Source organism: Cannabis sativa, chromosome 5 (assembly GCF_029168945.1).
Source record: "Cannabis sativa cultivar Pink pepper isolate KNU-18-1 chromosome 5, ASM2916894v1, whole genome shotgun sequence".
NCBI lineage: Eukaryota > Viridiplantae > Streptophyta > Magnoliopsida > Rosales > Cannabaceae > Cannabis > Cannabis sativa.
This window is the reverse complement of record NC_083605.1, coordinates 75923430-75936213: the sequence shown is the minus strand read 5'-3', so window position 1 is coordinate 75936213 and position 12784 is coordinate 75923430. Positions and strand designations below refer to the sequence as shown.

The following is a 12784-nucleotide window of genomic DNA, read 5'->3' as shown; positions in this document are numbered from 1 at the left end:
TGATGGGAGGAAAGTGCTCAACTGGATCTTCAATGCCCCTTTCACCAATGATTTCGAGCCTCGGATGGTTGCTGAGTTTAGAGTGTATGCTGCGGTGCTATTTTATAAAGTTTGGTTCTTCCGAAATCAAGCTTTTCATAATGGTGGTTCAATGCAGGTGGAGATGATGTCTAAGCTTTTGAACAGGGATTTTGACTCTTTCTGGAAGATGGCTTTGGTTTCTCGGGAAGATAGTTCTCCCATCCAATGTCCTAGTTTTTCTCATGATCCTTCGGATGGTTTCCTTGTTGAAGTGGATGCTGCTTTTGGTAGGGAATCGGTGGCTATGGGAGTGGTGGTCAAGGATCAATTTAAACAAGTGATAGCGATGTATGTGAACAAGTGCAAGACTGTTAGTGTGATTCATGGGGAACTCTTGGCGGCTCTGAAGGGGATTGAGGTTGCTCATCTGTTGGGTCTCAACAAGGGAGTCATTCTCTCCGATTGCCAAGCATTAACCAAGGCAGTCAAAGCAAAGGTGGTGCCTAACTGGTCCATGGCCTCTTCTTTCTCAAAGTTTCTGCAAGCAATTGAGGGGACTGAGTTTGATCTTCATTGGATTTCGAGAACTTCTATTAGGGGTGCCCACGCCCTCGCTAAGTGGGGTTTAAATAATTCGAGAGTTGGTTTTGTTAGTTTATGGGAGGTGAATCCCCTTGTATTCACCTCTATCCTGTCAAACTAGTTTGGCTCTAGGGAGTTGCTTCCCTTTGTAAGCATCAGTTTCTTTTCTGGTTTAATGAAGTTTCCTTTTTAGCAAAAAAAAATTAAGCAAGACGACATATTCAAGAATCATCTATTCTGTTCAAATCTGTTATAATGTGCATTTTAAGATATAAATTAGGAATTGTTTAGTATAATATAATCTTTTCAACTCATTATATTCTTTTATTTAGCCAAATAATAATCCAATTAACAAAGTTTACAGACAATTTATATTCTCCATTTTATTATTTTAATAAATCAAATTATTTTGAACACCTTATATCACATGCCCCTTTAATAATTATTGATGAATTTAAAATTTGAAGCAAAAAAAAAAAAAAATACATGCTTCTTATAAACCAGCATTAAAAATGATTTTATTTACTCTTTTTATTTTTTACAAGTATATATATAATAATAAGTGTGGACATATAAAATAAAAAATGATTATCAATTTAATTGAGGAGTAAAATTCTTGGAGATTATCTCAGCTCGTATAACCACAAAATGCATTGAAAAACATTTTTCTCCTCAAGTTATCTGTAACTTACAACTAATGCTTTAAAAAAACAAAGAAGAAGAAGAGCTCATTTTCATTAGACATAATATACTCCTTTTCCAAGTTTTTAACAAAAAAAATTGGAAAGGTCAAAATGATTTGAAACCAGAGTGAATCCAAGATGTAATTCTGTTTAGAAGTAGTAGTAACTCAAATCTTAATGATCAGCATTGATACCGAATATTCTAACTTTGTGCATGTTTGGGAACTTGGCCACCACCAACACGAAAACCGCCAGTGTATTGAAGAACAGCATAGGGTGTTCGTAATCTGTCGTGTGAGAGGCTATCAAGTACCTGTGTAGCCAAAGCCAAAGCGAAACAGCATGAGAAATATCAGTCTTTTGTTCGGTTTATTCATTGTTTCACATGTTCATAGAATTTCATTATGCATCATATAAGAATACAAAGTCCTAATGAATCAACATGATTTCCCTCCAAAGCTAGGTTCTCTCGCCTAACCCCATGGTATTAAGCGACAAGGACTCACACGACAGACCACTTTGTTATTCGAATGGCTCCTCAACCACTTGTGTCATAAATTATAATTCCTAAGAGCCCTACACAAGACCCTTTTTCTTGAATTTCAATTGGAAAGTAAGCATCGCATTTGCATAAGCAAGATTTCGATTTCATTATCAACAGAAAACATAACCCTGATCATACAAAAAAAAAAAACAATTTGCTTTTTTCATTTACGTGACAAAATGAAACACAGTGAGCAATCACAAAACACAACATTAAGGTATCTATCACAATCCATTCATAGTGCCGAGTTGCATCTGCATTAACTAACTCATAATGTTATGCTCTTCACCTGCAACCCCCCCAACTAAAAATTGTAAAGAAATCAACGGTAAAAACCTATCGGTGGAAGTATGAACTTAACAGACATGGCACCTCACAGTGATACCACCATGTCCATGAAGTCTCTTTTGTTGCAGTACATCATACAAAGGGTGTGTTTTCGCTCTTTCTAAGGGAAATGACTCAAGGTTCATAAGATTCAACAATCTCAAAGCCCACCCTCCTAAAAACCGAATTATACTTAGAGCAGCCTTATTTTGGGACAAATCTCACACCAAGCTAAGTCATTAAATTTCACTAGGCAGGTTTTGTCTGTGCCTAAAGTTCTACAAAATGAAATTACTAGAACTTGAAAGTAACCAACCTAAATCTGAAAAACTCACAGAGATGCAAGACGAAAAAAGTTCTTATGTTCATAAAATGGAGATAATACCATCCTGAAATTCAAATATGATTGCACAACAAAAAGGGTGAAAAGCCTGAAATGATCAGTACTTACAGCACAACAGGAACAACAGTTAGAAACTTTCTGTTTCGTGTGAGTTGTTTGCCACTGTCAATCTGTTCCCACCAAGTCAATCCATTGTAAATACCTTGATCATCAGCAAATGGGGTCCCCTTTTTCCAATGAAAGAAGTGGTAGGTAACCTGAAACAAAACAAAAGATCATCAACCACACCAACCAACATAACTACCACTATAAGCAAGAGAATAGCCCAAAACCCAGAAACGACAGACTGTTATTAATATAGGAAATGCATCAATTACATTAAGGTATCAATATACCCAATTGAAATGTTTAATTTTCTATATCAAAAATCATCAAAAGACATAAAATTAAACAATATCTATTATTGACCTATAGGCTTTGAATATGTGCAGCAATTTTATTGGGATCCAAAAATGTTAACTAAGCCAAATTATTAAGCCCAAATCACTTAATGCTTCAAACATGATATTAATCCTAATAAACTCGATTTAAACTTGCCCAACAATAGAAAGTCAAAAACCTAGACAAATTATTAAAAATTGAATCTTGAAAAATCAAAACAATCAATAAAAACAAAAATTTGAGAAGATGGGCATACGAGGAAATGGGCGAGGTGGACGATGGTCCAGGCCATGCCGGAGGAGCAACCGAAAATAGATAGAACGGTGAGCCATGAGAAGAAAAGGATTAGAATGTAAGTGGTCCAAACCCCAGGGTACGTGAACCACTCCGTGTTCCGATTCAGATCCGTGGGTGGCACTGCCTGTACGTACATCGTCTTCTTCTTCTTCCTTTATCGATTCAATTCAAAACCAAACCAAACCAGACCAAACAAAAAATAGAAAAATCAGAAATCGATTCAGATACGATGATGGGTTACACAGAGAGAAAGAGAGAGAAGGATTTGGTTATGGCGAATGGGGTTTTTATTGTTAATGGTTTTGGGTACCACAGAGAGAGAGAGAGTTTTGAGATTCTGGGAGAGAAGAGAAGAGAGGAGTTGTTGTGACGGTGGTGATGATGATGATGATGGAAATCGACGGTTCTTGATCTAATCCCCAAAATATCTATAAGCTTTTGGTCTTTGACTGTTGGCCTTTTGACCCTCCTGAAATACGGCTTGTCGTTTTCTACTTTTTCTATTCGTAAAACGACTTGTCGTTTATTTCTTTTATTTACGGAAATTACTTGTCGTTTTTATTCTTTCATAAAATGACTTGTCGTTTGTTTCTTTAATTAACAAAATGACTTGTCGTTTACTTCTTTTATTGACAAAAACGACTTGTCGTTACTAGGTGTTCAATTGATAAATAATTTGGTATTTTTTTTTTGGATGAAAGAAAAAAGTGAAAAAAGAGTGACATGTGTGTTTTGATCCACTCTTGTGTAGTAAGTTGATGATTCTCCAATTTAACAAAAAGTAATGTGGTTTCTACTACTCATTTTGGAAAATCAATAAATTTAACTCTAAATTGTTATCCTTTTATTACTTTTACTTTATTTTGTTTTGACATCTTAGTAAAAGTCGTTCAACTATTTTGTATTATAATAGACAAAATTTACGGTATTCATCTTTTCTTATTATGAAGAGGTTTGATACTTTTTTCTTTCAAAATAACACTAAAAGAGCATCTTTTTTTCGTCGAAAAACTCGCAGAAAACCACTAGAGTTTCGAGTTATATAGATTGTTATCGAGTCAGAGATCTCAATATATAAAAGAGTGATTTATTGACAAATTTTGTACTACAATATGTGTACCAATCATTATAACATGTTATGAATTTAAATAAGGAGCTAGTTTGAAAATACAAAACATCATTTCATACCAAAATTGCTTGATTTTTGAATTCTACTATTCAAATGGTTAGATGGGTTGAATATTATTATAGTGAAGAAAATAACAAAGTGATACCAACTTTGAAGGTCTAATCAAATTAGTCATATACTACAATCATTGTTAACAAGAAATTATACATTTGCAGCCAAAGTTATAATCTTCATAGGAAAACAATAATAATAAAAAAATGGAACTTTTATTGAGAGTTCAAAGGCTTATTGTAGCATTATCAACTTTGTTTAGACCCTCCAATCTTCTTTTTGCAGATTTGGTTCTGAAACACCAAACCTCAAAAGCTTCACTCAAATCGGGATACCGAATTTGATCAGCTTTCATCCAATCTGCAAAAATATCAGCTTGATCATTCGACGGTAGTGACAGTACCAATGAAACAATCGCGCCTTCAATGCTTTGACATAATTCGTCGTCCATCTTGTAAGGAAAACCAGTCTCTTCATTCCCTTTCGAATCCAAAATAGGTTTGATTTTCCTTATATAAGGGAGCCATGTGTTTAGTAACATGGCTCGGTATGGCGAAGGAAGAATCACATTCCCATAACCAACTGCATCCAAAACTTTAGCAGTAATTTCTATGAGCTTAATTTTCAAACCCCACATAAGAAAATCAAGTTTCTGATCTTCAACAACGCCTAACACATTAGCAGAGATTTCAGTCCAATTCGAAACAAAATCTTTCATTAAATCCATCTTAGGAAGTATGTTGCACATCCATTCAAGATCAGATAAAGAATGCAACAATTTTTCCTCTGCTGTTTCAAATACAAGATTAGGATCCGAAATCAAGGAACTCAATTCATCTTCAAACGATTTACATAACTTCGAAAGACCCTCTATTACAACTGATCTCACTTCATCATCTGCAGTAACCAATGGTAATTCCTCATCTTCACCGAGCATGTACTCAACTTGTTCTTGAGCAGAGGTTTTAAGCTCATCACCGAAAGGAGGACAAGGTTGATTAATAGACATGGCAAACCGAACAGCTGACACGAAAACATTTTTTGTAGCAGTAAAATCCACAGGCTCAATCCTTGCTAATATAGGCATAGCTACTGGCCCCAACTTTGAAACCGATTTTAAAATCTGCTCTTCTTCTTTGTCTTCCCAAGGAACTGCCTCCAAGTACTGAATGCAACACTGTATAATCTCTTCACATTGAAAAGAAACAGCTAATTCAAGAACACCAACAGCTGATGCAACCGAGTTCAACGAATCCAAAATCAAATGTGATGGGAGATATAACAACTTCAAAAGTTTGATATGGTGATCATAGTTGAATTCAGAGCATTGAAGTTCAATAAGATTACCAGTGTTTGGAAGAGATAACTGATGAGCAAAGTATTTACTTCTATTTGCAAGAATAGAAGAATGAGAATAGAACCATTCTGGTTTTGCTTCTTTGTTCTTCAAACATATAATTGTATCATTTTTTCTTCCTAGTTCCCCAAGTTTACAAGGCTTAGCTATAATTGAAGCATTTTCCATGTGTAAACAGCCTCACAAAAACTGTTCATGCTTCACAGAAATGTAAAGCAAAACCCGAAAAACTGTTACACAAAGACGAAAAATCGAAAACAAATCAAACAAAAGTTCATAAAAATGTTTATGGATTGATTCAATAACACCATCTATCAACTCCAACTTCAACTAAGCATTTATACAAACACAATATGAACAATCTAAATCTCAGAACAATTACCAACTTTGAAAAGGGAATTTAGAAATGATAAAATTGTTTTTATTCATACAAACCCAACAATAATTTAAACAATTAAACAAGCCAAGTTCATCACAAACCATTCATAATGGGAATATATATGAACAAATCTAAATCTCAGAACAATTAACTAACTTTCAAAAGGGTATCTATAAATCATGATCATTCAAACTCACCTTCATAACAAAACATTCAGAATGAGCAATCCAATCACCAACTTATAAAAAGGGTATACAAAAATCTTGATTGTGAATAGTAATTAACAAAGAACAGAATACTAAAAATGAATAAACAACACAAATGAACAATCTAATTATCACAACAACAAACAAAATCACTGATTTAGATTCATTCATTTGGGTAATATCCCATTAAAAAAAAAAAGAGGGAAAAAATCAAGGGTTGTTAAGAGAAGCAACTGACCTTGAGATTTTGAGGTTTGACCATTTAGATTTTGATTTAAGTGAAACCTGCAAAGTTGCTGTTTTTAGGTTAATGATGTTTGGAAGTGAGCTTTGTGTTCAGAAATCAGAGATAGCAAATCCAAGAGGAGAAACAAAGAAAGGACCTATGTATGAAATGAAATGACATAAATACCCTTCTCATTTTTCCCTTTTTTTTATTTTCTTATTTGGAGAATCTATATTATAAAAAGACTATTATAAATACTTTTTTTTAGTATTTTGAAAGAATTAAAATATGTTTAGAGAAAGTTTTTTTTTCTGCTAAACTACTTCAATTATTACTTTGTTTGTAATTAATCCTCTAAGTTAAATTTTTAGTGATAAGACTTTCTAAACTATTAAATTATTAACAAATTTAAAGTGTCATCTATTTTTTATAATTGACGACTGACCCTGAAATTTAATAAGTCATAAGAAAAAAATTATTTTTGGGCCCTTATTAAAAAATGTGGTATTTTTTAAAATTAATAAAAAAAATGTGTAATTTTAAAAAGAGAAGTTTTTTTTTGGGCCCTGAGCTAGGTGGGCCCTAGGCACAGGCTTAGCCTGCCTATGCCTAAGGTCGGGTCTACTCTTGTACATGTGGCACGTTTATATTAGTACACTTAATATTATTATTTCATAATTTATAATATTTTTTATTTTTTAAATTTTTTTATTTCAAAATTTATATTAGATTAGAGACTTCAATAGTTTTGGACTATAATTTTGTGATAATTGAAAGTGATTAGAAGTAACTGTCAATGTTCTTAGAGGAATTTTATCAAGATGTGATATTGATAATTATATCAGTAGGAGTATTTCTATTTTATAACTTTTGTTAAGATGTAATTTTGTAAAGATTTCTTAGTTATGTAATTTTGTAGCTTATATTATAATGTGGCTAAATGAATGTTTGCTAAATATTCTCTGATATAATTAAAAAGTATGTAATCATCATGAACTCTAATTATCTTTATTCTTATTTTTAAAAAAATGGTTAATTTCACAAATGCACAAAAATAATAAAAATATGGTTTTACGGAATTTTAAACATTTTTACGATTTTTTTGATTTTATTTACATAAAATACAGTATTTTTATGTTGAAATTTTGTTTATTTGTTGTTAATTTTTTGTTATATGTATGTATGTTATTATTTATTTTTTTTTTGTTATTTTTATATTGTTTTCTTGTTGATTTTATGTTGTTTTTGCGTTATTTTTTAGAAAACTGTAAAAATGTGAAAAAATATTCTTGAAACGTAAAAATGTAAATATTTTACAAAAAAAAATGGTGCTTTACATAATTATTCCTAAAAAAAAAAAAAATGTGTTTCTTAAGTTATTGCCTATATATTTGCTGGATATATTAGCTCGGTATTAGGCCCAAATAGATCAAGCTGATATTAGGCCCAGAAACATATTTCGTGTACATATGAAAAGGGAAATTTACACCCACTACTATTTTTTCCCCATTTATTACATTTTTACTGTTGCACGGAAATTGCAACATTTATACTGTCTTTTTTTTTTTATTTTGGCAGTTTACTGCCTTTAAAACTTTAGCTTTTTTTTTTTTTTTTTTTTTTATTTTAAGTGATAAAAAAAATGATGTGATGGGAATTGTCACATTTGTGGCAGCTTTTTTTTTTTCTTTCTTTTCTTTTAATTCAATTTAATCATTATATCAATAAAAAAAATGATGTGATGGGAATTGTCACATTTGTGGCAGCTTTTTTTTTTTTTTTTTCTTTTCTTTTAATTCAATTTAATCATTATATCAATACAATTACTCTCTTTCACACCACGTTTTTATACCTACTATCCCATTTAATTATTCATCTTCTTCTTCTTATGTTCTTCTTCTTCTTCTTCTTCTTTTTTTTTTAAAAAAAAAAACACATCCAGTTATTGTCTTTGGGTCAAATTTTTTGTGGTTATTCTCTCTTCTTATGTGTTTACTAATCTATCTACTATTCACCTTCTTCTTCTTCTTCTTTTTCTTTTTTTTTTTCCCAAATCTATAATATTACCCAAATAAAAGCTATGTTTTTATGGCTGAGATGATGAGGGGAAGGAAGACCATGAAGGTGATAGTTCTTAGTTCTTCTTCTTCATCTTCTTTTCTTTTCTTCTTCTTTTTTTTTTAATTTTTTGAAGTTCTTAGTTATGTTTTTTTTTAAAATATAAGATTTAGTGTGGTTTTTTTTTGTTCTAATTTTCTAGAACTTTTCTTGCAAATATAGTGCATTTAGTATTGAGGATGTGCACAACATAGTTAATTTTTGATCATTTTTTTTTATTGTTTTTTTTGTTTTAGTATTGTTTTAGTATTGTTTTACTGTTGTTTTTCATGATTTATTTATTTGAATTAATAGGTATTTTCTGGGTGTTCTCGTGTTGTTGTGATGGTTATGTCTGTGAGTGTGGAAGATGGAGGTGTGTGTTTCTTTTATATTTTTCTAAGTAGTTATTTTTGCTTCATTTGTTTTTGTGTTGTTTTAGTATTGTTTTAGTATTGTTTTACTGTTGTTTTTCATGATCAATATATTTGACGAGCTCACTCACAAGAGAGTTTTGAGGTGTGTGTTTCTTTTATCTTTTTCTAAGTAGTTATATTTTGCTTCATTTGTTTTTGTGTTGTTTCAGTGTTGTTTTAGTAGTTTTTTTTTTATAATTTTCTAGGTATAGACTTGCAAATATAGTTGATTTTGCATCTGGTGTGGAGGTTGTGCAGCAGATTGTTTGTTTTTTTTTAATCATTTTTTTCTTTTGTTTTGTTTGATTGTTTTAGTGTTGTTTTACTGTTGTTTTGCCATGATTATTTATTGACGTCGATTTTACTGCTTTTGTTTATTCTTGTCGGAATTAATGGTTATTTTCCGGTGTCCTGGTGTTGTTGTGGTGGTTATGTCTGTGATTGTCAAAGATGGAGGCCTCATACTTTTGTTTTGTTGTTGACAGTATAAAAGAAAAAAAAAAGGGGAGGACAGTATAAATATGTAATATGCAATGAAAAAAAAAATCTGGGAAATTAATAAATCATTATTTTGTAAAAATTCAAGTAATATATATGTTAGTGTATATATATAATGAAGTGCATGTTGTTGCTTTCAGTGATGTGTTCCTATCTTTTAATAAGAAGTTAGACCACAAAAATAAAATAAAACTATATATAATATATCAGTATAAATGAAATGAAATGATGTTGGGCTTGGGCAGTACAAAAGTAATGATGTTGGGCTTGGGCAGTACAAAAGTAATGAAATTGGGCTTGGGCAGTACAAAAGTTGTTTTTGCCGTGTCCCAGTAAAAATGTAAAGTTTTGGTCAAAAAGCAGTATTTTTGTAAAATTCCCTATGAAAAAGTCTCAAACAAGTGAATATTGGTTAATAATAATAGTAATTTATTAGGTAATTTGCGGTTATTTTTATAAATTAAAATTTAAATATTTATAACGTAAATTAATCTAAATTATATTAACTTTTGCCAACCAAAACTTTATTATTTTGTATTGTAAAGAACGTTTGGCTTATAGGTATGATCACACTGATATGTACATGTCTAACATGGGGGAATATATAAGGAAATTATATTGTATATTTATTTTTTATTTTTATTTTTAATTTTAATTATTTTTTATTTTTTAATTTATATCCAATTTTTATAAATCATGTTGTTATTATGTTGGTAGGGACTATAATTTTAATAAGTTATATAAGATTATATTTAATACTATGATTATAAAAGGTATTTATTAATTAAAATTATTTTACACATATATTTAATTAATGTATATAATTCTTAACTTATCCCTTACAAGATTGGTCCATACCGACTTGTTCTGTTTGGGCCTAATGTTTGTATTTTAGGCCCACAAAGATTATACATTATATTGTTTGTATATTTGTACCATGCAATACATTCCAACAATTTTACACTTCAATACCATTATTAAGATAGAGAGAGAATTATAAAAGAATATTTACAAAACTTCTCAATAATTACAAAAAAAAATATACATATACATATATTTAAAAAAACCAAATAAAAAAATTGATACAAATTGTTATTCGAAATTTTATTAAAATAAATTACATTGCTATGTTATTTATCCAATTATTTATCAATTTATTTTAATATAAAACAAGTATTTATACAAACAGCCTAAGAATTTACACTCAAAATAGGTTTTAATTTTCTTTTTACTTAAATAGGACAGCTTTAAGTTTAGTCATTTTTATAGCATCTTTTTGTTTTTAAGCTATTTTATGATATTTTCTATGTCATGTATATGTATATTTAATTTTCAAAATTCATATTTAATCTTCAAATAAATTACTCACCAAAGATCATTCATAGAAACTGATATTTTTATTAAGAAACTAATTTATTCATCAAAAATTAGATTTGATTATATAAAAGTAAAGTTTATACGAGTTTTTAAGTTTTTTTATAATATTTTTTTTTATTATGGAAATTTATCTCATATTTTAAACGTTTTTTTTTTTAAAAAAATATATATAGTGAAATTGAATTTGAACGCTATATATATTAAATATTTTTTTGGAATAATTATATAAGGTACCATTTTTTGTAAAATATTTACATTTTTACGTTCAAAGAATGTTTTTTTTACATATTTACGGTTTTCTAAAAAATAATACGAAAACAATATAAAATCAACAATAAAACAACCTAAAAGTAACATGAAAATAACATCAAAAAAATAACATACAGATAACAAAATATTAACAACAAATGAACAAAATTTCAACATAAAAGACCGTATTTTATGTAAATAAAATCAAAAAAATCGTAGAAATGTTTAAAATTTCGTGAAACCGTCTTTTTATTATTTTTGTGCATTTGTGAAATTATCCCTGTTTTTTTCTCCACATATTTTTGTAAATAGGTTAGAAAGCCCTAATCCAAAGTGGGCCGTTTAAGAAGCCCAATTGGTTTGATGTTATAAGATGGAGTTCACACGTGCAAAAGCAGCCGACAAAAGAGAAGAGACACGTGTAAAGCATTAAGAATGAAAAGGACAAAACTAGACACCCCTTTAGTTACTTTTTTTATTAAAGAGAGAGAGTGATTACGTATGATGTCATCATCCCTACCTGACACGGTCATCATAGAAGCCAGCATTAGTGATGACGTGGCAGAAAAAGAGGGACCACAGTAAGGGGTTATAATGGAGCCCAGCACAGAATAGAGAGCCCCCATAACCATATTCCCTTTTCCGACCAGAGACTGAGTCTGTTCATTAATTCCAAAGAAAATTAAAAAGAAAAGCTGAACAACTCCGCCTTCTTTGCTCCCTCAAGGACCGGCAATCATCCTCTACTCCTCACTCAATCATGGCCCTCCGATTTCCCCCCATCTATCTCACTCACCAACTGACACCTGTCACTCTATTCATTCTACTCACTTCTTCTCAATACTTACTAGTAATTAAATTAAGATCGTTATCATGCGGCACCACTAGTACCTAATATTTTTTTATAGGTGACACTTTAAAATTAGTTAACAATATTACTTAAAAGATATATTTTTTAAATTATATATGACCTGATATATAATTACACCAAAGAAAGTGCTAGACACCACTAATACCTTTTAACAATTCTATTAAAGTAAGTATAACTTAAGAATTTACAATTTTTGTGATTGGGCTAAGTGTTAGGTGAGTATCGATATGTCATTTTGTGATTGGGCTAGATTCAGAAGTTATAATTAAGTATTTATCTGAAATTGAAAGTTATAGAACCCTAACTAACAAAAGGTATTTTTACTTGTGGAAGTTCTAAAACCCTAACGTATGGTATAATATCTTTGTATTTTACCAAATAAACAATCTACATAAGAAAATATTTTCTAAAATTTAACTATTAGAGGTGCTCTTAAGATTTGAGTAATTTGCAATGTAACTATACTTAAATATAATTATCGGTTGTAGTAAAATATATTTTGTTAAGAATTTGGAATTTTTGTAAGTGTTTGGTCATTAAGTGTTAAGTTAATTATCGACGTATTACCTTGTGATTGGTTCAAAACTGAGAGTTATAAGTAGGTTTTTATCTGCAACCGAAAATTTCAAAACCTCAAAATATATTTTTACCTAAGGAAGTTCTAGAACCCTAATAGAAGGTATTTTTACT

General features: G+C 30.1%; 2 protein-coding genes across 3 annotated transcripts; both read right to left on the bottom strand.

Moving 5' to 3' along the window:
* Positions 1-1181: 1181 nt before the first annotated feature.
* On the bottom strand, positions 1182-3666 carry LOC115717316 (uncharacterized). Its single transcript, XM_030646284.2, has 3 exons — positions 3198-3666; positions 2609-2757; positions 1182-1599 (listed from the first exon to the last, which is right to left on the bottom strand). The coding sequence occupies exons 1-3, from the start codon at positions 3372-3374 to the stop codon at positions 1461-1463; spliced, it is 465 nt and encodes a 154-aa protein (XP_030502144.1). The 5' UTR covers positions 3375-3666; the 3' UTR covers positions 1182-1460.
* Positions 3667-4516: 850 nt separating this feature from the next.
* On the bottom strand, positions 4517-6761 carry LOC115717109 (BTB/POZ domain-containing protein At3g05675). 2 transcript variants are annotated; one of them, XM_030646053.2, is made up of 2 exons: positions 6599-6761; positions 4517-6005 (listed from the first exon to the last, which is right to left on the bottom strand). In XM_030646053.2, the coding sequence occupies exon 2, from the start codon at positions 5941-5943 to the stop codon at positions 4645-4647; it is 1299 nt and encodes a 432-aa protein (XP_030501913.2). In that variant the 5' UTR covers positions 5944-6005; positions 6599-6761; the 3' UTR covers positions 4517-4644. The 2 variants fall into 2 exon arrangements, with proteins under 2 accessions (XP_030501913.2, XP_060971985.1); XM_061116002.1 differs by having other exon boundaries at positions 4517-5973; positions 6599-6738.
* Between the last annotated feature and the right edge of the window lie 6023 nt (positions 6762-12784).